Raw genomic sequence first — 24906 nt, 5'->3', positions numbered from 1 at the left:
CCTGGCTGCCGTTTGTTCTGTAGGTCATGGAGGGAATGCCGCTGTATTTGGAGTGTTCAGGAAACTTGGTTCCCATTAGGAAGGCGGCCCAGCAGCCCCGCTGTTTTAACTTCCAAGCCTTCAAAGACAACAGACTGCCTGTGTCTGTCAAAGTAAAGTCCTCACTGCCCGTTTTTACAGTACCTTTACATGTTTACCTTGTCATTTCCTCCAAATTAGATTCTTTCAGCCATTGTGAACTAGGTCATAAAATGTAGGTTTAGATCATTTGTACTGGTTATTGTGTGAGTGTTTCAATGGTTAAAAGAATGGGTCAAATTAGCTGAAAATGTCCTAACTCTCCAGACAGCCAAGATGTGGATGTGTTTGTTTCTTCATCAGATTTGGAGAAATGTAGCATTGCATCAGTGTCTCATCAATGGATGCTCTGCAGTGAATGGGTGCCGTCAGAATGAGAGTCCAAACAGCTGATAAAAACATCACAATAATCCACAGCACTCCAGTCCATCAGTTAATGTCTGGAGAAGACAAAAGCGGTGTGCTTGTTTGAAGCAAATCCATAAAAGCATTTTTAAGATCAAACATCAATTCTGGCCAATATAGCAGTGCAAAACAGCAGTCCACAATCTAAAATAAAGCTTCCTCCAGTGAAAAAGTCAAATCTCCTGCTGTCCTCTCACGAAAGTAATATTATGGATAGAGGACTCATTTTTTAGCAGGAAGCAAAAGATTGAAGTTAAAATGTCTTAATGATGGATACATTTCTTGTAGCTTTAAGATGTTTGTGGATTACTTGTGGATTATTGTGATCCTTATCAGACTCTCATTCTGACGGCACAATGTACAAATGTTATAAAAGGAATACAAATTAGTTCACTCAACATTGACAGGCAGTGGCGTAAAGGGGGAGGGGCCATGAGGTCACCCGCCCTAAAAACTGAATATGACAAAAACGCACAAAATGTAATATTATGCCTTGAAACAGGAACCCATGCTTGGCTAAAAAAAAAAAAAAAAGAAAAAAAAAGGCACTGCATGACAGTTTTCTTCGCCATTTAATATTTATGAGTATCAGTGTATCGTCACATGTTATTGGTATATCCACCCGTTTCTTATTTCCCCAGGTGAGGGACAGCAGTAAAGATCCCTCTGGCTTTTTGTCTTTCTTGCGCAAATCAACCAAATATGAAGATAATCAGCATGTGTTGTGCAACCTCAATGTTACCATGCCGCCATGCATTAAGGTAATACGGCAAAATGTTGATAATCACGGTTCTCACATCTCCTACACAAACAGATGCTAATATAAAGAGTTAAATCCTCAAGCGATCTCTTACAGTGTGTTTATTTCTTTATAACAGATTATAGGAAGTGATGAGCGAAGGAGAACTCTGACTCCTTTGGCTCTGAGGGAAAGATACAGTGCTCTAAATGAACCAGCCATGGGTAAGATTGCTCCCACACTCACATCTGCATGTTAAGCCCCCAAATCTCATTCAACCTTTGCCTGACCCTGCTTTGAATAAGATGTGAGCTGCAGCATCAGATTGCTGAATTCTTGAGCCAATGATGGTCTGGTTTCTGCAGCATCACTGAGCGCCATGGAAAGGACGGAGTTAAAGATGGCTTTAATAGCTGAACAGCTAGGCCTGAGCTGGGCTGGTGAGTGTGTGGGTTTGGATGCACCAAGCATAATGCTTAACTGCTCATGTCTTGTCAAGGCATATCTGGATGTTATTTCTCTGCCACATACATGTACAGAATATAAAATGTTTTGACAAGTCATTTACTTTAAGGTCCAAATTTACCAAAGCTCAAGAACATTTCACATTGTCTAGCATGTGCAGATGAGATTAAATATTGACCATTGGCTTAATTCTTTGGCTTTACAAAAGAGCATTTTGCACAAGCTAAACGTTTTCATGCTAGGGACTTCATATGGGGGCCCATTCATGCAATGTAATAATGAGTTGATGAATTAATTGACAACTCAATAATCAATTGAAAACCGTTATTGATTTTAATTATTGAATTGAAGCAGATGAATTGATTATTTAAAGATTTGCTGAATTCAATGTCATTTTTAATTGAAAACTTATACACGAGAATATACGGATTTAAACAGATATAGTCAGTTTAGTTGTCCAAAATGTGGCAATTATATGAGAATTTGAAGGAGACATGTCAGATCCTGTCATAAACTTTCATATCATATATGCAAATAAATGCACATGAATCTTATTTGACTGCAATTCCATTGCCTGCTGGTTTTTTGTCAATACTCCCACTCCTGTCTACACACAATTTACACATGGAAATGTAAACAATTGTTTTTAACTTTCATATTTTTTCAATTTTTTATACAATTTATATTTGTTTGATTATTGACTCAATTTATTAGTAACACAGTATTTTTATCGAGTGGCACAAAATCAGCACTTATACTTTGGTAAATTATGATTTAGTCTGAAATGAGTCACTTAATTCTGAAGAAACATTCACTCTTGCTGGGGCATAATGTATCATATCTAATTCATGTGCAGAGTTGGGACGTGAACTGCAGTTTAATGTAGATGAAATAAATAAGATCCGTGTGGAGAATCCCAACTCCCTTTTAGAGCAGAGCTCGACACTGCTCAACCTGTGGGCCGCTCGAGAGGGGAAGAGAGCCAAAAGTGAGTGCCATAGTGTCCATTCACTTTGATCCTATGAATACCTAAACTAATTGCGAGCAAATTTAACATTATTAATCTGTCTCAAGTGACGTTAACTGTATGAACGTGCCGCCATATTTGTTGCAATAAGTATCAGCATGCCTTCAACTTGCAATGCTGCAGGATCCAACAAAGGTATTGAAACTTTTGAATTGCTGTGCTTCAGGCCTTTCCCTTATCATGCAGACTTTTCCCTCTCACCACCCCCCCCCCCCCCCCCATTTCTGAACCCTTTTCAAATCAGAGGTAGAAATAACCATTTATGGATATGAAAATATGATATACATTCAATATACACGGGATGTTCTATCATCTATCTAAAAATAATTTTATCAGTGATTTGTATATGAATGTATAGTTGGAAAACCCCAGAAAAAAGCTTGGTTGCACAATCACCATGGAGAACAATCTGCTTTTGTGATCTGTGTTTTCTTGAGGAAGAACTGTGGCTACGATCTGAGCAGGACAATGGTCTGTCAGTTCTCTATCAGTCAAGTAATTGTCACATAGACCACTCTATGAGAGTTGTGTCTTTGCACGGCCGCACTTGAAGACCTTTACGCATGCCTTTAGGCACTTCTGTATGAAGCTGGCCAGCAGCCCAATTCTCATTCAGAATGTCGCTCTTCAAGACTGTCTCTTCAAGTTCATTTCAGGAAATTGTGATGTTTGTGAACTACTTCCATTTCGGTCCATTACAGTCGCAGCTAGCCAACAAGTTATTGGGATGTTGCATGAAACAAAAATAGTTTTGAGTGCCTCAGCCACTTCAGCACTGTGCTCTATCTAGAACAAAATATGAGTGCCACTGCACAACCGCAGAACACAGCCTTGCCCAAATGCATGTGCCAATCATATTGAGAGGAAGGACTTATTGCTTCGGACACGAGCAGTGGGCCACTGTACCTGGAATTTCCTTAAAAGGGCTGCATCCGAAATCACATACTTCCTTACTATATAGTAGGCAAAAAACAGTATGTGACAAAATGCAGTGGCACAAAACAATGAAACCGGTAGGTCACAAGACAATGGTGACTGTAGTAAGTCCAGATTACATTTATGCTATAAAGAACTAACTAATTTTGCGGTCGCGAAAGTAATTACTTATTCAGAACAGTTACCCACTCAAGAGAGAATGCAATTTCGGAAGAAGTCTTTGTCCTTCTCCGTAATCAAACACACTTGATCCAGGTCATCATAGCATTAGTGGAGACTTCAAAACCTGACGAATGAGACATTCATCATTTGCAATGTTGGGAGATTCTAGAAACAAGTTTTGGAGCCATTTGATGTACCCAGACAATTCTTGCTTCAAAACTGGTGCAATTCCAATTGAGTTTTGAGCCTCTGAACTGCCCCAATCAAATCCTTACCTCTCTGCTTTGATGTTGGCTATAGAGGACTAGGCTCAGTCAGATGAATGTAATGCACAGCCGACTCAATCATGGCATATTCTTCCCTAGTCTTCCTGAAGATGATGTCAATGGATTAGAGGAGGGTGGTTTCTCTTCTTCACATCTAGAGACTTGTTTATTCCCGTCTGTCGCCAAACTGCTGAGCACCTAGAAGCTGAATGGCCGGCAACTATGCCATTTCAAGTTTGTGTTTTTTTTTAAAGCATTCTTGGTAAAGGAGAGAGCAGAAAACAGGGGAAGGTGAAGCAATCTCTGGACGCCTGTCTGGCCCCCTTGACCAAATTTGGGGTTGAATTTGGCACCTCAGCTATCCACGAACAGCCAATTATGTAAGTCCAGCTCCTGTACAGGTTCTATAAAGAACTTAATCAGTGTCTCTGCAGCTTGCTACTGTATGTTGCAGAGCTCTGGGTTGAGGTGAGCACAGCCATTGAGGAAGGGAAGCTATTTAAAGACTTATGGACTGAGAAACACACAGCATTGGATCTTGTCATGGAGACAACACAGAGCGCCAACCAAGCTTTGGGTCATGCCATGGGATTAAATGTTGCACCTCAAAGGCACTAAGTACAGTAGTTAAAATCCAGTGACATGCAGCAAATTACACAGACACAGATGCAATTCAAAGCTGCAACAAAGACTACATGATGCTTTTAAACAACAGGCAAACAATTGACGAACATTCAGTTAAATAACAGCTTGTTTAATGAGAATACGTGAGCTCACAGCCAGACCCACTTGAGCGGCATAGATGCTAAGATGCTTTGTTACAGAATGGAGTTCAATGAGCCAAGTGGAATGGATTTGAGGAAGCAGCAGGATGGAAGTCAAAGCTAAAAGCTAAATTAGTATAGGGCTTTCAGTTGTCACCTGCTCCGGGCCAGGAATCCATCTCACCATTCTCCAGCACCTCAGAGATTTATGGGTGTAAACAGCCGCCTAAGATGAAGAGACATGGGGAGCCATTGGTATGCCCTGCACTGATTTAATAGAAGTGAGGCCAGTGATAGCTTGCCCTGGCTCCTCCCTTCCAAAGTTCATTGAGGTAATATAGGCCCTGTCCCATCGCCCTGTTTTAGTTTGTCAAAATAAAACTTCCCAAAACATGAATATTGAACTCCGTCAAACTGGTGTGCATCCTACCTCTGGGTTCTTAATGTGGAGAGCCTGCTTAAAAAATGGCCAACTTTCTTCGGTGCAAATGGCTGGGGCTCCCCAATCTTCTTTGGTGAAAATGAGAACCTCATTGGTCCCATGATAGTCTGCTCAAGACATCCTATGTATGACTGACTTGTGGGATATTTTTGAATTCTCTACCATTGCTTTCCCCCTGATGGTGATAAATATGGTGGCTGTAAAGAAAAGTTCACGTGACTGAGACAGATTTATATACAGAATCTACTTATTTTGAATAACAAAACAAATTTAACAATTAATCCTAATGTCGTTTTGAGATTATTGTTATTTGGATGTCTTGGCTAATAGTTTCTTGAAATCCTTTGGTTTTGTCAGTGGTGTGTCTCTGTCCTCATCCTTTATGTCCAACTACCCTGTCTTCCCCTTCTCCATTTCTCCACCATCTGTGTGTCTCTCACCGCTGTAGTGGACAGCCTGTACATGGCCCTCAAGAGCATTGACCGAATGGACATTGTGAACATGTTGGAGGGCCAGGGACCACCCACAGGTCAGCAGGGGGGCTGGGAGCAAGATACTTCCAGGTCTAGGCATCAAGAGAGAGACCATCTATCTCCTGGCATCACAAATGGTAAGTGAGAGACACCCCTTTCTACACTTTTCTCACTTGTCCCACATAATCCTTCTTTCCAAAATCTGGCTATTCCTCTCATCCAGCTGATATCTGCTGCTGTATCTTCTGCTCTGACCCTTTCCCCCCCTATATTTTGGCCATTAACCTAACATTTGCTCTTTCAGTTCTGCTGTCACCAGGACCAGAACTGAAGACACCCCTCCAGAACTATGCTATGTTGCTATTCTTTGTAGACTGTCCAAATGTTTTGACTATTTTGCAGGGAAATGTTTTAAAATGCCTCAAAGGTCCTCGTACCCATTGAAATTGGGAAATATTTGAGATTAAGGAAATGTGCTTGTGTGTTTGAATGAACAAACCACTATTGACAGATTCTAAGTTACTCATTCAGATAAATGTATGTTACTGAGTATAATACAAATTAAGCTCTGACTATATCTGTGGCTTGCAGTTTACCATTACTGTCTGTCCAATTTTAAGTCCAAATTTAAGTGACATGACTACTTTTGCTTGATATCCACTCAAAAATTCCAGGGAGAGACATGATCTAATCATACAGATATCATTTTTTCACTTACAATCAGGCACAGAAGCCTCCAATTCCATGTTTACAACATATTGTAGCTAGAGATTGGTATCTTCCCCTGGAAGATGGTCTCTGCTGTAACTAGCCAGAATACACTGTTTACATTTAAAAATGCCTATTAGAATTATTTTGGTTATCATATCATGAAAAGTCATCCCACCTCACTATGACAATTTGGACAACTTAAATAACTTAAATAACATTTTCAACAGCATGCAACAGATCTTGTCAATACAGCTTAAGTTGCACTTAACCCCAGTAACATACAGTAGTCTGTCACATTTCTGTGCATTGACTACCTGATGTGTGATGAAATTTGGTTCCTTTTTACCATTGACAAAGGTAACCTTATTAAGATATCAGTTGATTTAGTAGCATGCTTCCTGTGCTTTTGTGGTAACATTTACCACACATTGTACTTGTGCAGAGAGATGCACGTTTTATGCTTGAAAGCCTTAGGCTAATGTGAAATACAGGTATATTACAGTAGTTCTTCAGATGCAAAGGGTAAAGACAGTGCAAAATATACATTAATATCACCCTGAAGGGACATTAAAAGGGTCATGACATAACTTTTTATAGTATTACCAGAGGTTCATTTATAATGTATAATACAGTAGTCATATTTTAGTAATACATTTAAAGGTGCTGTTATTGTGCTTCTTTTCTTTCAAGATTTTACTGTAAACCCCCAATGTCATGACTGGGTAACAATCGGAAATAAGTATCAATACCCCTACAATAGATCATTAATCCGTAAATATCCAAGGCATTCACTGAAAGATGAAATTATGTGAAGCATACAAATCTGAAACTGTATGGAAAGCCAAACCTGACAAAATTATAAATAAATAAATAAATAAAATAAAATAAAAAAAAGTAATATATAAATCTACATACAAAAAAGTAAGAAAAGAAAAGAGTAAACAAGATAATTTTGCATTTGTAATTTAAAAATTCTGAGCTGTTTTTCTGCTCTCTGGCGAATTCTTGCATCATATACAACATGATGCAGATGTACATATGATGTAAGGAGAATATTAATTTCTTCAAACAGTAAATAGACAGTTTTATTGATTATAAGAGGATTTTTTTAAGAGTGCTTAAACTCAAGCTAGACTGAAGTCAGTCATATACTGTTATAAAATGATCTTTTCTCGCTTTCTCTGTATAATTTATTCGCTGTGTGAATAACTTTTGAAGGTATAGGTTAAAACTTTTTTTTAAAAATCATTACTTCCGTGATTAGGCATCTCTGAATGGTGAAAACAACATCTCCTATCGCTCCACCCTCCTTTACAGCATCATCAAGCTTCTCCTTTATTGTTGATTTGAAAATCCTTTAGCAACCTTTAGCAGCAAAAACTTACATTTGTGCCTTTAATAACATTAATAATAATTTTACCATTAATAAAATACTTACAGACAAGCAGAATATGCCAGAATATGAACCCAATATGCTACTGCATAAGGTTTTGTCCATATTGCCCATTTAAGTCATTCGTCCCACTATCAACAGGCACTTCATGTAGGCTAAACTTCTTGTGTTCATATGGGCTCAATGGAAGGTGTTGCTATTCCTGATGTATAACACGCCCTCCTCATTTACCTATGGACACAGAAATGTAGAAATAAATAAACGTGAAAAAAAAAAACTTTTTTTTTAAAGACGTATTTTTTGTTATTTTTTAAAAATGTATTTGTATATTTAATTATTTATTTATTTATAATTTTGTCAGGTTTGGCATTCCATATAACTGCTACAAATCCATGACATTCAGGTTTCTCAAGATATACTTTTAACAGTTAAACTGTTAAACAGCACATACAAAATTCACCAGTCATGGCATGAGATGTGTTTGCAGTGGTAAAATATATCAATCTATAGCATAAAAATAAAAATCAAAAATCCTGCCTGAAGCACCTTTGATATAACTAAAATACTGGCGTCTGTCTCACTTTTTCCTCTAGTACAGTACTATGGCAAACCATTGAGGTTATGATGTAAACAAATATGCAGGAAACAGTCATGCATTTTATCCATTCATTTGATGTCATAAAGTTGTGAAAGCAGAAAACAAGTTGTTTTTGCAGCTTTGTTTCAATTCACACTCTTCATTGGGGTATGAGTTTCAACAGGTCAGGAAAATCTTTACTCAACGTCTTGATCTATTTAAGTGATATTAGACAGTAGTCTGATGATATCCGATAGGATTTAGTTCTTGTTCAAGGGTACAGTACGTTAAGATATTAATTGTAATGGGGCAGCTTTAGGCAAAGCTTAAGCAAAGCTTTAAAAAAAAAAAGTCACAGTCTGTAGCAAAAGTACAATGCACAATAATGACTAATAACAGGCTGCATTTCATTAGACGCTGGCTCGCACTTGTTTATGAATAGATTATAGAGAGAGCTTTACTTTAGTGGGTGTCTCACTATATACTGGATATGCCCCTTCTGTGAATTTCTCAGAAATGCCTGTTTCATTACGCCAGTCCCTTTTACTGGCAAATACAATGCTTGTGTCTAGTCACCCCTTAACTCTAAGTAATGGGGTTATCATCATTGTATTTATTAAATTAAAAAAAAAAAACCTCTTCCTCGCTTCATTCTTCATTCAAAAAGCCTTGTTGAGTATGTATTGTGTAGACACCACAGCCCTGCACAGGCATCCCATATTGCACCCCCTAAAACAGAGCCCACGGAGTCATCCCCTTGTTGAATGTGCTCAATAAACGAGTTAGTGCCTTAACTGAAAGCTAAGATTAGTGCTAGATTTCTCGTCTGAAATATGGTAGAGGGATCACTTCCACTATACTGTGCAAATGTTGATGACTTCCCTGGATTCGGCTTTGGCCAGTATACATTAATCACACTCAGTTTCCATTCCCTGTAAAAAACAAAAACAAAGATGATTGCTTCCAGAGAGCAGGTCCACACCTTGTGCATGTGAGAGAGAGACCTGACCCTAGCCTGAGACTTTGTGCATGCTGGCCGTTTGTTTATGCACAGCACCGTGGTGGCATCTAGTGGTGGAGCTGCAAGTGAGTTTGTGCACTGCATTGTGCATGTGCACATGGTCTGTGTTAGGACAGCTACTGAGTGACTCACCATTTCGAAGGAAGCAGTAGCTCTCCGCATGTTCTCCCACTTTGTAGATTCTTTTGTTATGCAGTGTTATTTGGAGGATAAAACTGTGAAAGGTATGTGGAACTGTGAGAATGTGAAGTGCTTGAGAGAATTCATAGGAGCGCCATTTGTGCTGCTTATTTGACTATTGCCCTGCAGAGGGAAACCATAAAGATACCCTCTTCTTTTTCCTCTCTTCTTTAGTAGGGAGAGTTGCTGGTTAGTCCCTCAGGTAAACAAGTCTTTGGAGAGAACTGTGCCGAAAATCCCAGCTGGTATCACTGGTGCATCCAGGTTTGATTATTCCTTTTTCTGACTGGGGAGATTTAGCCATTACCTTCTCTCCTTCTCTTCTGTATGACCATTAGGCTCTGGACATTTCCATGGCTCAGTGCATCTCTAAAGTGAAGAGATCTTTGACAACACCCAGTCTTTTCTGGAATGACAGATACCTTGTCCCAGATAACTGGTAATTGGTGAGCACTAAAGTGGAGTTCAAGTCCCTGAAAGACAGTAAATGCATTGGAAGCCCATTTAGCTATGCTTCACTTCAAGCTGTCTGCTTTTGATGGGAATGTAAAGCTTGTGGCGCCTGTACTCTTGATGTGAGCTGTTCAATAAAGTCCCTGTAGAAGACATGTGGAGAATCCCTTTTACCCTAAGCACTGATCTCCCTTGGATGGGCAATTGCTTGTGAAAGGTTTGTTTTTGCATGTGACTGCAAAACCAATTTTGGGAGCACTTTCTTACCTGCTGTTTTTCAGTCTGCAATCTCTTCCTTTTGTAGTGAGACTTTGCAGTTTCTGCTGTGATGGCAGCACTTACACAAATCCTGTAGATCAACACTGAAACGTGGGGAAGTGGTACCTCACTCGCCTCCTCGATGGCTCCTGCTGCAGGTAGTTTTTTTCTTTCGGTCGAGCAAAGGAAAGAGAGATAAATTGCTGCGCATATGCTGAGCAGAAAAGGAAGACTAGGGACATAATGTACTTGTCAAGCTTGGCAAGAGGTGGATGCTTTTCATTATGTACCACACACAGTGCTTACAAAAACCAAGACACTATCACTATGTAGGCATGTTTAATTATTTAACCATTTTGAAACAACAGAAGCTGACCCTAAGTGCTGTACAAATGGAGAAATATCAGTACAAGGACAACCATCATATTTAATACCTTGAAAGTAGCGTTTTCAATAATTTACTTAAAAATGGCTATTTGGTGGAGGTGATCTCACATAGTAAGGAAGACTATTGTAGACTACTATAGAAAAGGCTTGGTCACCATTAGGTTTAAAGTGACAGTGGAGTACAGTCAACAGTAATTAATCAGATAACCTGAGTTATGGGTAGAGTATAGGTAAAGATGGTCAATAATATTTTGGAGTGCTAAACCTGACAGTGACTTATTTTTAAAATCAACTTTCCTTAACCGAATAAAAGCCTGGCTTCAGCATTTTGGAGCAGCTGTGAATGTGGTAATTTAGTTTGTGGGAGACCAGCCATGCAATGAATGAACATGGGCAGGAGTGCAATATGTCACTATATCAACATGGCTACAGAGATCCAGTGATGAGTAGTAAATCACCAAATCAGAAGAGTCTGAGCCTGAGAACAGGCAGTGAATTTCGAAGAATCAGCTTGATGTACCAGTCATTACGAGTTACGGTCAATGGTCATTTGTTTACTCTAAAATCCAGTTGTTGAAAAGTTGTGTGGTCCATAATTATAATTAGTCCACAATATCCAGCCTATATCATTTTATCAGAAAAGCCAAACAGGATGATGCATGGAGATAGGAGACAAGATAGAAGGCCTGCAAGTTTCTAGCACTCCTAAAGGCTTTGATTAGCTGGATAAAGCATGTTTGATTAGGGTTGGAGATAAACACATCCTATTGGTTATCTTCTAGTATTAAGCAGATAGTCTCAAAATAAGTGAACATATAAGTAGACTCTCACCAAAAATCGATTGGCTGATGTTCTGTCCATATAAACATCTCTCGTCCACTTGATGAAGTTGAACGCACTTCAGAATGGTAGTGTGGATTTCCCCGAGAGAAAGTGCTTAAGGAAGTTTGTGAGTGTTTGTCTAAGAGCGTCTTTTCTAAGACACCTTAGTTCGATTTAAACAAACTCTGGTGCGATTGCTCTGTTAGTGTGGTTATCCGCACACCTTGGTGCACACCAAACAAATGGACTGAGACCCAACATTTCAGGGGGTTTCAGTCCACAGTCCAAGACATTGTGACCATATCCTTATAGTTTCAGTGTTAAAAATGACACTTTGTTTCAGACTAGAAAAAACAGAACTGAACTAAAAATTCAACCCTGAATAAAATTCAAGGCATTGATTTTTGCCTACTAAACTACCACTGGCTCTGCACCCCTTTACCTAAATGTATTACTTCAGACTTATGTGCCCTCTAGAAGCTTGTGTTCTGCAAGTGAACGTCGCTTGATTGAAAAGTCACTTTTACGGACTTTTTAATGAAATGTTCCCTCCTGGTCAACTCAATCTGAGTCCTTAACCATCATCAAGAATCGACACATCTCTTCCATCTTTATTTGACTCTCTAACTCTAGCACTCTCTATTCTAATTATATTCTTATAATATATATAAATATATAATATATAAACTTGGCTTTATATATATATATATATATATATATATATATATATATATATATATATATATATATATATATATATATATATATATATTATAATGCTTTATGATCTTTTTGTATTCTATCTGTTTTTTTTCACTTATTATACAGTTAACAAAAGCAAAAAAGACCTCTGACACTAGCTTGCTCTATTTTTTTCTGTTCTACAGTATCTGTTTTCTTTTTATGTATTAAAAGCGTATGCGTACTGTCCTCTAGACACAAGCATTAATGAAACAGGGCTTCTGTGGAATACAATGAAAGCTTGCATCCATAGTGAGATACTCAACTGAATGCTAACAGTCTAGATTTCACATAATTTTAATGGCCTACTATGAATAACAAGAATAAAAGCCTAGTAAATTTAAAAGGGACAGCCATGGTTTGTGTGTGTGCAACATCTTGAAATAGTGGGCAAAATGGCGGGAGTTTTCTGTTTATTCAGGCAGAGCATTAAACCTGTTCCCTTTACGCCATGCTTTGTGTTTTTCTTGATATGTCACATGCAGCCCAGCCTTCTTCCTCTCCTTCTCCTCCTCCTCTTATGCACCTCCTCTCTGACCTTTGACCTCATACAGACATCATGTTGACCTCTGGCCCTCATTTATCTCTCTGTCCTCAGACAAGTCGTGTGTTTTCTTTTCCCCTCCAAGCCACCTTCCCCTCTCCAAAAAAAGGAAAGTTATTGCTCTGTTCTGTGATCAATCCCCTCCATAACCAGTTGTATGCTTAGCGCCCCCTACAGGAGGGAGGTGTTTCTGACTCACCTGTCTCCTTTTCTTTCTGTCTCTCTGTCTCTCTCTCTCTCTCTCTCTTTCACTCTGTCTCCTTCTACCCAAACAACCCTTTCTTGTCTTTCTGCTATGAGGCCTGTTGACATGCTCTTGTGGCACTCTCCTGGATGTACCTCATTCCATAATCTCTGCATGCAGGGTCCAAAAGTAACTTCATGCCACATCTGCCAGTGGCGGGTGAAAAATATATATTATATATAAAAAGGTTATATATATATAATATATTATTTTAGGCTTTGGTGTCGTATTGCCACATAGAGAAAAAAAAACACATAATTTTAGGCATCTTAGATAAATAGACTAGCACTTGAATAAGCAACATATATATCACATATATTAGCAAGATTCACATTATTATTCTTAAAATTAAATGTTAATTTTGGACCCTGTCTGCATGTATCACTGGAGGGCATAAGGCATGAATGCTTCTCCTTGGAGATTTTGATAAAACTTTAGCTTGAACGGCTCTAAAACAGGACACAATGACAATTCATGGAGTGCGTGTGCATTAGCATAAAGATAAGTAAAACAAAATAAAGTCTACGTAAAGTTAACTTCATCCAACCAAAAAATGTTTGATTCAGGGAGTAATTATATTCTGTTATCACTTAACTGTCTTATTGGCACATTTTGTTATCGTCCCGTGTGTTGCCCTTCAAATGGGAAAAAAATGTATAAAATTATATATATATATATATATATATATATATATATATATATATATATATATATATATATATATATATATATATATATATATATAAATCACTTTTTAGCATGATGTCAGTGGATCTTGCTTGGCATGTTAGAGCTGCATGAAGGCCTTGCTAGTGCTATTTGTGATAGTTGCTTTGATAGTTGTTGAGCTCTTTGCTTGAGGAGCACAGAAAAATGTTTCTGTTACTTTTCTTTTTTTAACCTTTTTTGGTCACTGTACAATCACTTAATTATACTCAATGTTGTCATTTTCCTCATGTCTGTCTATTACCTGTGAATTCTTGGATCCTGTTCAACTCCTTACTATCAGTTTTAGGCACTTATACAAATAAGTATTTGTTCACAATTATGCTTTTTCTGTGTAAGTTGATGTTATGTTTCTGTTAATACATAACATATTATGGATTGGCTTGTGTTTTCTATTTGAAAACTTTATTCTCCTTTTTTTTCCACTTTATTTATTTTTTACTTTATTCTCATGAGCTTGTGACTTGTGCCTTATTTGTTTGTCTTTTTGTGTGTGTATTTTGTGAGTCTATGTCTGTTTCCCACTCTGCCTGTAATAAAAGGCCTATGATACACAGCAAAGGCACAAGAGCTAATGAAGTGAAGTGTATGTATCAAATGGATGCTGTCCTTTATACAGTATACATACTACATTTTCACTACACTCATGCACCCTTTGTCACTTCTATACAAATGATATTGTGAGTCTTTTATGTCATAAGCAAATTAAAGAGGGAAATCATTCAATTCAAGTTTTTCATGGTTTCTGCCAAAACACCATGGTGTCTATAGTTATAATTACTGTAGTAAAAGTGTATCAGGAAGAAGATGCATATGAACTCATTAAGATTAAGGAGATCAAATTAGTTATAAAGATATTGAAATTTTAAGTGCATTAAATACATAAATACATTTTGACCACTTTGTGTTTTTAAATTCAATTGTTATTCAATCTCTTTTGTTCTGAACATCTTTTTATTGTATACTGACACCATGCAGAACATTCTATTCTATTCTATTCTGTTCACATCATTATATTTCATTTTAGTTTTTTCTCAAAACTTTGTATTCCAATTTTTCTGCATATTTTATCTTCATACTACTTTAGGTGCACATACAAAATTAGTTTCCTAAATCATTGACGACTAAACATTACTGTTTATATATTTTTAATTCTCACTAAACCGGTTCTTTCAGATATGTAACAATATTCGATTCCAGTTTACATCCATTTAACCTTAATTTTTTTTTTTTTTGGTAACTACAAATGAAGTCCCATTAGTCAATGCATTAACTAATATTAACAAATAGCAAGCAATACATATGTTACAGTTGCTAAGGTCTAATAATATTGACCTATACAACTTTTGATTTTAATAATGTAATAAGGTATGTTGAAATTACCATTTAACAAGATTAATGAAAGAATTAGAAGTAGTTTTAATTGTTACTTCATATTAACTAATGTAGAGAACAAATGGCACCTTACTGAAAAGTGTTAGGGATTTTCAAAGAAACTACACCGGCATGAGGTCACATGATTGAGTGTATCCACCCAATGAACTGCCATTCCAGGGCCATGTGGTTCATATATCTCTTTGGTGTGTGTAGTGTGCTCTGTGTGAGAGGTCTTATCTGTACGAGGGTCATAAACTGAGGAGAGGAAACAGACTGGTCAATAAGTTCCATTGATTTTGTCAGAGTAAGAATGTTATTTTGGACAATACACATCATTCTCCCTCTCTGACAATACACAACACTTTCTTTATTGTATAGTGAAACTTGAGTTTATTGGCATTTCTCTCAATGAGTGTGTTTAAAATGTGCTTCTATTTAAAAATAGACTATGAATAATACAAGAGTACTAAGGTGCTTACATGACCTTACATATTGTTGACTTATGAAATAATACATGTTGTTTAAGAAAAAATGAAAACACGCTCATTGTGAACAATTAAGGATATATATGTTTTTGTTTTTTGTTTTCTTTAAAGCCACAATTATTTTTATTGGTATTTGGTCCTAGGCATATCACTATATGTATAGCTATTGTTTGTTTGCTGACTTGTTGTCATTTAAAGGAGAAGTGTATAATTACCGCAAGACTATAATCACCAAAGGGAATAGCAATAAATAAATAAATAAAAAAGTTTCCATTAGCCGAACTGCCTTTGATCAGGGAACCAGATTGTCCCGCCCTAACCTTCTGTCATTGGTTGAGCTAACTTTGCTATATAATATAAATATAATGCAATAACACAGTAAATACACACTTCCCCTTTAAGGCTTGAGTCTATGTAAATTCCAATATTGGTGCAAAGTACTTATTGGATTGTAGTTTGAGAGGACGGGTTTTCACACTTTACTACAGTTTTTCTGCATGTAATTTATTATTTTACTTGAATCAAGGTTACATGAATGTAATGAGTTAATTTCAGCTGTATTTGTTTAGTACTGTTTACAAATGTGTACGTGTAAGACCTTGCCATTCCTTATGAGACCAATGGTTATTAATTGTTGCTGGTGGCTCGCATGCATGTTCTTTAGCCTGATGGAAGCCAAAATGTTATGACACAGAGAATGAGAGCATGAAAGATGAAGCATGTGTGTACAGGGTGCTCTGCCCCAACTCCACAGTTCTGAAGGGGTGTCTTTTACCTCCTGGTTGGTGACAGTCAAAAGGTTTGACTTATCCCTGTTATCTCTTGTGACGACAAGTGGGGGCAGCGACAGTCTTATACAATTGCATACTTGATGCTACAACAATTGCCTGTGCTCTTGCTGCTGACCCAAAGCTGCTGTAAGCTATGTAAGCCACCTTGCCTACTTTCTCTAGACTTGAAATGATATGTTGTGTGATGCTGTATTTCTGCTTTATATTAAAAGCCACACAGTCAGAACTGAAATGCAGTTTTAATCATCACTGTTAGCATCAAATCCAATGTTGGCCAAAACAAACACGCAAAATCTTTGACAGGCGGAGGGTTCTCTGATTGGCTACCATGTGCAAAGATGCACTCAAGTGCCCAGAGACTATTTAAGGGCATCTACTTCTGTGATATCTGATATCAGGTACTTGGGACAAGAAATGGCTTACAGCAGCTTTAGCCGTCTTGCAACAACCTCTCTAAGTTCTTTACATTAACCCCTGTTTGCTTTCCACCAAGTCAGTGGACTTGCTCTCCAATCTCCCTTCCCTAACCCCCTGGTCTGGAGCACATCCCTCCTGGGTTCACTTGTGTGGGGGGCTGACTGGGGGGCACAGTGGGGGGCCTGTATCAGTTTGCCTCTCTCTGTGTCAATCCAGGTTACGGGCTGGTGATACAGGAAGAACTAGTTTCACCGGCCTCCATGCAGTACAGTCTACCTTCGCCACTGGGCAATGATCCCTACTGGCAAGAAGTCTCAAGCATGGAGTGTGCACCCATCGCTACCACTGAAGAGGACACACTCATGGAGATGTCTGAGGTACAGGTTTGGCCCTCAGGCAATAGTCCTTCCATTGTGGCTGTAGAGGACTCTTCACTGGAGTGCAGCAATGCTGATGACTCTGAGGCGCTACTGAACAGGAGTCTGGGCCCCTCGAGGAGTGGGACTCCCGGTGCAAACGGACCAGTGGGACTTTCTGCTCAGGGAGGGTTAAGTGGTTCCATCGAGTTACTTGAAGATCAATCCATTGGGGCAGATTCAGATTCCAGTCCTGCTGGGATGCTGTGTCTGAGTGAAGGGGTCAACATCAATGCTCTGGACAGAGGTCAGGGTTTGGAGAGGTCAGAAGGGGCTGTAGGTCAAGAAGTCAGCAACACTAAAGACAGTTCCAGTGCAGGTTTGGGAGAAGGAGGAGGTGACGGCACAATCTTAGAAGATAGCATATCTCTCATTTCAGGGCAACAGCGAGTTTATACTCGAATGAGTGATTCACCTGGGCTAAGAAGACGGGCAGATCCTGGTGATGACAGGTGAGTTGCCCATTAGGCTTAGAATTACTTTGTTGACCAGTAGGGACTCTGCTATATATTCCTCAGGAAGTAACATCAGGTAATCATTCTCAAATCTTGATTTTAAAGACCTTTGAAAATGTTTCTGAGGCCATCTGGTTATTCTTAAATGTATAATTTACATGCTGATAGCTAGCATCACTGAACACGGTTGCAAAAAACTACACTATTGTGAAACTGGTTTCCCAAATTCTCTCCATGTTACACTAGGTTTGTCCCAAATCAATGTAACCAGTCCACCCATTGTTGTGTAGAGCTGGTCGAAAACAGACAAGGCAATGTTTAAATAGTGCCACAGAGTTTAGTCTATTCTTTTAGGAAAATGGACTGAAAATATCAATGACTAATGATCTCCCACTTCAAAAAGTTTTGGCCTCTAGAATGAGAACAGCCCGTCATTCTAAATTACAAGCAGACTTTAGTCAGGGTAGTGTCATGATACAGTTTTGGCAAGAATGAATACCAGGCTGTGAAGGATAGAAGTACAGTTTGTTGAATGAATAGTTCTGTTATTTAACAACATGCCAGTTTTTTAGCTGATGAAACATCTTTTCAAAAGCCTTTAATTAGACAAAAACTATTTGAAAGTTGTAAGGTCTAAACCAGGCATGTTCAATCCTGCTCATGGAGGGACACTTTCTTGCAGAATTTAGCTCCAACAGAATGGTCTGGAAGGTTCTAGTAATCCTGAAGAACTTGATGAGCTGGTTCATGTCTGTTTAATTGGGACTGGAGCGCCAGTGACAAAAACATTTTTTGGTAAGAAATTGCCAAATTATGCTTTTAAATGTAAGTATTAGGTTATAATTACTTAAGTAATCTAATATCATTGTATAATATAAATCTCATGATAAAATGTATATATATATATATATATATATATATATATATATATATATATATATATATATATATATATATATATATATATATATATATATATATATATATATACTGAAAATGTGGTTCAACCGTTAATTTACACTTTATTGTGTACAAAATTGGACCAAGGTAAACATATTTAGACAAGTTTTGAACCCTGTTTTGTTTTAGGCAGTTGAATATAACAAAAAAATTTAAATGACAAAGTTTGACTTTTCATTGCTACCTGGAGCTGCCAGTTTGTTAAGTTTTCTAATGATTGTCAAACAGCAAGTACAATCTATGCAAAAGTGGCAACTCTGTAAGCGCACTCAGTGTCAGAATTTGCTTACTCATTTTCATTCATGCTTTCAAGTGGGCTATATTAGTTGACTAATGTAGGGAATAGTGAATCAGGATATAGGGGATAATTTTGAACACAAGGCTGGTTTAAATTCAACCCTAATTGATCACACCTGAACCTACTGATTAAGGGCTCCAGGATTACCAGAAACTTCTACCAAGTTTTGGAGCAGTCTGGAGCTAAACTCTGCTCCCGTCAGATCATTTCATAGAGTATTTATGGAAAAGATTAATTGGATGGCATTTGTTTATATAATTACCTCTTTTCATTGTCTGTGGTTCTTTGTAACAGAAATATATCTTCTTCAACTAACAGATTATTGCAGACTGCATTGTCATTACCTCTTTATAATTTTCTGTCTCATTTCTCAGGTTAAGTGGTGGGTCCTTCCTGTCTTATCTACAGGATCAGGGGGCTCCTGGTTGGCACTCGGCCCCAGAATCAACCCAGAATAGAGTGGGGTCTCTACAATGCTCCCTGCCTAGACAGGCAATGGAGTCTATGATGTCATCAGTACAAGCCACGGTGGACTGTGATTCTAAGCAGTCTTGCCTAGCCCAGGAAGCCCTAATTGAACCAGTGCGGGACATGGGGCATTCTGAGATCATCCATGGGCATTATCAGGGAACTCAGCCTTTTGAGAAAGGACTAGGCTTCCCGCACAGAACAGCTAACATTCGCGGTTGGCAGGACATGCGTCTAAGAGGACAGGTAAGAGTTGGGAAAGACCTTGATTCATATTCATTTTATCTAATTTAATTTGTGTTGTCATATATCAGGTACTATCTGTTTATACTGTGTCCTGCAATGAAAAGATGGGTTGACTTCAATTGTGACAAACCAGTCCTTGGACCTGATCTGAGCTACAACATGCTTGATCCTGAGCATTTTGAACTTCAGTCTCATAACTGATCGATTTAAGACCCCCAGATCTATGATTGGACACAACCCCCCATCCTTCTTTGGAACTATGAAAAACCGGCTGTAAAACCCGGCTTCCCTGTCTTGAGGAGGGACCACATCGATGGCCTCCTTCTCTAATAGGGTTTTCATTTTCTGTTCCATAACCAGACCCTGCTTTGGGCTGACTATTGTCGGAGTAACCACGTTGAACATCGGCTGTGCAGAGCCGAACTAAATATGGTAGCCTTTCTCTACTTTGTGCAGGACCCATTGAGATACATTTCACAGTAGTTTCCACGCTGCTAAATAATCTACTAAGCAGAGGTGGGTAGTAACGAGTTAAATTTACTTCGTTACATTTACTTGAGTAATTTTTTGGGGTAACTAATACTTTTCGGAGTATATTTAAAGATGGGTACTTTTATTCTTACTTGAGTAAATTGTTTTGGGAAAAATCTGTACTTTTACTTCGTTACTGTGGGCGACGCTCCTCTCGTTACTTTATCTTAATGCAATTAATGTTATAAATGCTTCGGTTTATTCCAAACGCGCCATCTACTTTTCTCTGGGCAATGAGCGATGCCCATTCACGAATGATTCATTCTTTTGAGTCAATTCTGATCAAACCAGTTGTCAAACGAGTTAATTGGTTAATGAATCAGTTTGAATGAGTCGTTCAGTTCCCTGCCGCACGCGCTGAGCGTCTGAAGCGGTTCACTCAGAGTTGTAATGTTTAAAAAATATCAGCAGCGTTGAAAACGGGGCTATGGAACTGCATTGAATTGAAAGAAAATCTGCAAAGGCTATTATTTGCTTGCAATGGAGATATTTATTAGATGAACACCATGAGCTGTCTACTGTTTAACAGGTAATAACTTGGGCTACATTCGATTACACCACAAGGTACCACTGTGACATTAGTTTGTTGTACGTGTGTGGCTTATAACAGAGGGGAGTCAAGTTGAATGCAGATTCCAAAAGACAAAAAATAGCAGATTAAGATTGTATTAATTTTAATACAATCACACCGGTGCGAGTACGTTCAGCAAGTCATATCATCAGCTGCTAAATTCAGATCGCTTGCTGGCGCTGACCAAGAGATAGATGCGTTTTTACAGCGCTGCTCGTTATAACCAATCATACAAGATTCTGTTGAGCTTTTGAATGCAATGGCCAATCAGAAGCATTCCGATGAGTCATTGCTAAAATGCCGGTGCTTCCTCCACTCGCTCACTGACTGAATACCTCTTTCTGGAGAATTCTCTCATCAGAAACAACAAAGTGCAGATGTGTGTACGAATCTATAATTAAGATATTGATTTCACAGTGTTAACAGTTTCAGTGATTTTACACCAAAGTAAGAGGCCCCCGCAGGGCTGGTGAGCGTATCAGCCCCGCTACGTGCACGGGTGGAAGATACTGAGAACAAGGCTCGCTGGGGACCACTGCGCCCTAGAACACCGGCAGGGTTGGCAGATCGGCACCCAGAGGGCGCTGAGGCGAGACGGGCACCGTGTACTGTTGTGTATGCCGCTCTACCCCAGCAGAGGCTGCCCTCTGAAGCCCTGAGCTTCTGGCGTCAGGGCTTCTTGGCCGAGGACTTCTTGGCTTCAATAACTGCTCTTCAATAACTGATATTGTTTGGGCCTAGAAGACCTCGGCTGAGAGCATCGACGACGCTCTGTTTTTGAACCTCACGGTACGAGGGGCTAGCATGCAGCTGGGGGACCTCCCGCACAGATGCCCCAAGAGAGCGATGAGGGAGGAACTTATGGAACACCGCCTGTTTGCGGGCCTCCTGAAACCTGTCGATGACAGTACTGACTGCATCGCCGAACAGGCCAGAAGGCTGGATTGGGGCATCCATAAGGCAGACCCTGTCCCACTCTGTAGCTGTGCTCTCCCATGCCCAATACATTGCCATAGTAATCTGACGAGGGGATGTAGAGGTGGGCTGAAAATGGGCGTTTCCACAATCTGGCGATCTCTTCATGCAGATTGCCTCGCCCGCAGGAATCGTTCATTGTGCTTGCTTCGCTGCAGTTCAGTTCATTTCTTGGCGGGCCATTCAATGCTTAGTTTGGCCACCGCACGAGTCACCACCTCTAAGAGCTCCTCATACTGCGGCGAGTGAGGTGGCGAATCCCTGTCGACAGATTCCACATCAACCTCCTTGGAGGAAGAGAGGCGGAGTGTCGATCCCTCTCCCTGGGTGGAAGGAACCCCAGAGCGTGCTTCCGACTCCAGAGATTGGGTGCCAGATCAATGGAAGGAGAAAGGGTCGCCCGTCTCCATTCCCTCCGCCAAATCCTCTTGCGAACCCCACGAGTGCAGCTGCCAAGACAAACAAGTGCAGGGTTGACAGAACCAGGCTAATATGATCATACTTCCTTGTTCTAGTAAAAACATTTGAATTTGACCAGCTGGTGTTTATTGAGGGTACAGAGCGACCACCCAATAAAGCATTACAGTAATTTAAGCTTGAGTTCACAAACCTTTGAAATAACATTTCTGCATTTGAGTATAGTTTGTAATTTACATGTATTTGTAAGCTGTAAAATGCATTTTTACATATGCTAGAACGTCTAAGGTTCGTGTAACCAGGGTTACTGGTTCCTCAAAGGAACGAGATGCTGCGTCGATAAAGTTTGGGAAATGCCTCCAGCGTGACGTCTCTGAATAACATGTGTAATCAGTCCAAAGGAAGGGCCAGACGTCATAGGCGGGTGACGTCAGAGACCAGGAAGCATAAAAGCATGAGCGGCGAAGCCAGTAATCAGTCTCAATGGATGAAGCAAGTGCCGGCCAGAGATGCCTGAAGTGTGGCACTGCGATGCAGTGTATCGTTCCTTCGAGGAACCAGGGTTACATACGTAACGGGTTACATCTAACTTCACATAGTCAGATAAATATGGCATTTTATTCCTTAGAATTAAATATAGTCAACCGCCAGACGAGTCAACACGGTCTGGTGTAGAAAAACTTGGATAAAAACACAACAATATAATACATGCGTTGCCTCGGCAGCGGACATGTCTTTTTTATTTTATTACTATTATTTTTTGCTACTCAATCACACAAACAACATCAATCTCCTCAGAGAAAGATGAATGCTGCAGCGAGCTCTGCCTCCAAGGATGAAGAAACCGCATCGCGAGTTTCCAAGCCTTGAGAATGAGCTCTAGATCTAGTGATCATGGGTGGAGATAGGACGAGCCGTCTCCAACCCATTCGCCAGATCATGTGCGATTCGCTATCACGGTCGCCGCCGTGCCTCAGCAGCAGCGCAACCACAACCGCTATATCGCATGCACGGACACACTCCTCAGAGCATGCCCGGCGAGAGAGCATGCAGCAGCGAGCTGTCTCAGAAGCCGAAGAAACCACAGCGCTGGTTTTCCAAGTCCCAAGAACGAGCTCTAGATCTAGTGAACACGGGTGGAGATAGGATGAGCCATCTCCAACCCGTTCGCCAGATCATGTGCGATTCGCTATCGCAGTTGCCGCCTGCCTCAGCAGCAGCGCGATCACAACTTCAGGATCAGCCCCCCAAGAGCCAACTTCGCGAGCTCCACTCCTCATTAATGCTGCTTATTATAATATTAGGCATAATATGCTTGTGTAACTGGTGTTTGTTCAACTGGTGCTTGTGCAACTGGCGAGCTCAGTGATGCCTTCCACATCAATCTCCTCATAGAAAGACAGGCAGTGCATCGTGCCCTCTCACCGGGGAGAAAGTACCGCAAATGCGGGCTTCCGAACCAACGAGAGCGGACGCCGGATCTGGTGGTTACAGGGGGGGGTGAAATGCTATTTCATGCATACTGAGTTTTTTACACTGTTAAAGAGTTGGATTCCCATGCTAAACATGGACAAAGTTTCAAAAATTAAGTTGTACGTTTGAAGGAGTATTTTTGTTCCCAAAATACTCCTTCCGGTTTGTCACAAGTTTTGGAAAGTTTTTTTCGAGTATGGCTCTGTGTGACGTTAGATGGAGCGGAATTTCCTTATATGGGTCCTAAGACTTCTGCCGGAAGAGTGCGCGCTCCCGTATAGCGAGGCTGAGCACAGACATTTCACTGATCAGAGCAATCCCAACGAAAAAGGGTCACGATCGTGTGTTGGAACTGCAGGCGGTGAGTAAAACTGCTTAAAATATCTCTGCCTCCTTGTTAGTGCGTCCCCTCCCATGCCGGAGACCCGGGTTCGAGCCCCGCTCGGAGCGAGTCGTTGCTGCTACTGCTCTCGTCAGTTTCAGCCTCGTGATCTGATTCTGGATCATAAATAAACGGCTGAATCTGACTGTAAGCCATGGTTTGTTTTGGATGATGGTTTTTCCCTCACGGTAATGTCACAGCTTCCACATGCTCTCAACGCAAAAGCCTACTGGCGCTCGTGATTCTTTAGCTCCGCCCACTTGTCAAGCAGACAACACAGGAGCTGCGTGTGTCCCTACCCTCTTTTTTTTTTTTTTTTTTTGGCAGGGAAACCACACAGCATGAACACTGCCTGCACTCGCCCAAAACTTCTCTTGACTGAAGCTTTGATAAAGGGAGTTTATCAGTGGACAAATGACACTAAATAAGACTCACACACAGAGAGTGCTTCCTGAAAACAGAATGCTGATTATTGGCTACGCCGCTCATGCTTTTATGCTTCATGGTCTCTGACGTCACCCGCCTATGATGTCTTGCCCTTCCATTGGACCTATTACACATGTTATTCAGAGATGTCACACTGGAGGCATTTCCCAAACATTCTTGAAGCAGCTCGAGATTCTGAAGAGGAAACATTGTTTTCAAAAGAATGATTGCTATCAAATATCACACCTACATTCCTATTTGATGAAGAAGAATTGACAGAGCAGCCATTAAGTGTTAGACGGTGCTCTAAATGATTGCATGCAGAGGTGTTTGGTCCAATAATTAACAACTTCTACTGTAGTAACTGTAATAACAACAAAACTACTTGTAATATTACAACTATT

At 39.8% G+C, this 24906-nt stretch overlaps 1 protein-coding gene across 1 annotated transcript in view; it reads left to right on the top strand.

Annotated features, from left to right (window-relative positions):
• LOC113085510 (ankyrin-1-like) overlaps positions 1–24906 on the top strand; it is a 122154-nt gene that overhangs the window by 80067 nt on the left and 17181 nt on the right. Inside the window, exons 33-40 of the mRNA XM_026255176.1 lie at positions 24–152; positions 1125–1244; positions 1362–1446; positions 1588–1662; positions 2544–2675; positions 5733–5894; positions 17101–17752; positions 19388–19727. Coding sequence (XP_026110961.1) covers positions 24–152; positions 1125–1244; positions 1362–1446; positions 1588–1662; positions 2544–2675; positions 5733–5894; positions 17101–17752; positions 19388–19727 — 1695 coding nt within the window. The remainder of the gene's footprint in view (positions 1–23; positions 153–1124; positions 1245–1361; positions 1447–1587; positions 1663–2543; positions 2676–5732; positions 5895–17100; positions 17753–19387; positions 19728–24906) is intronic.

The sequence above is a fragment of the Carassius auratus genome, chromosome 5, assembly GCF_003368295.1.
Source record: "Carassius auratus strain Wakin chromosome 5, ASM336829v1, whole genome shotgun sequence".
Classification (NCBI taxonomy): domain Eukaryota; kingdom Metazoa; phylum Chordata; class Actinopteri; order Cypriniformes; family Cyprinidae; genus Carassius; species Carassius auratus.
This window is presented reverse-complemented; position numbering and strand designations above follow the sequence as displayed.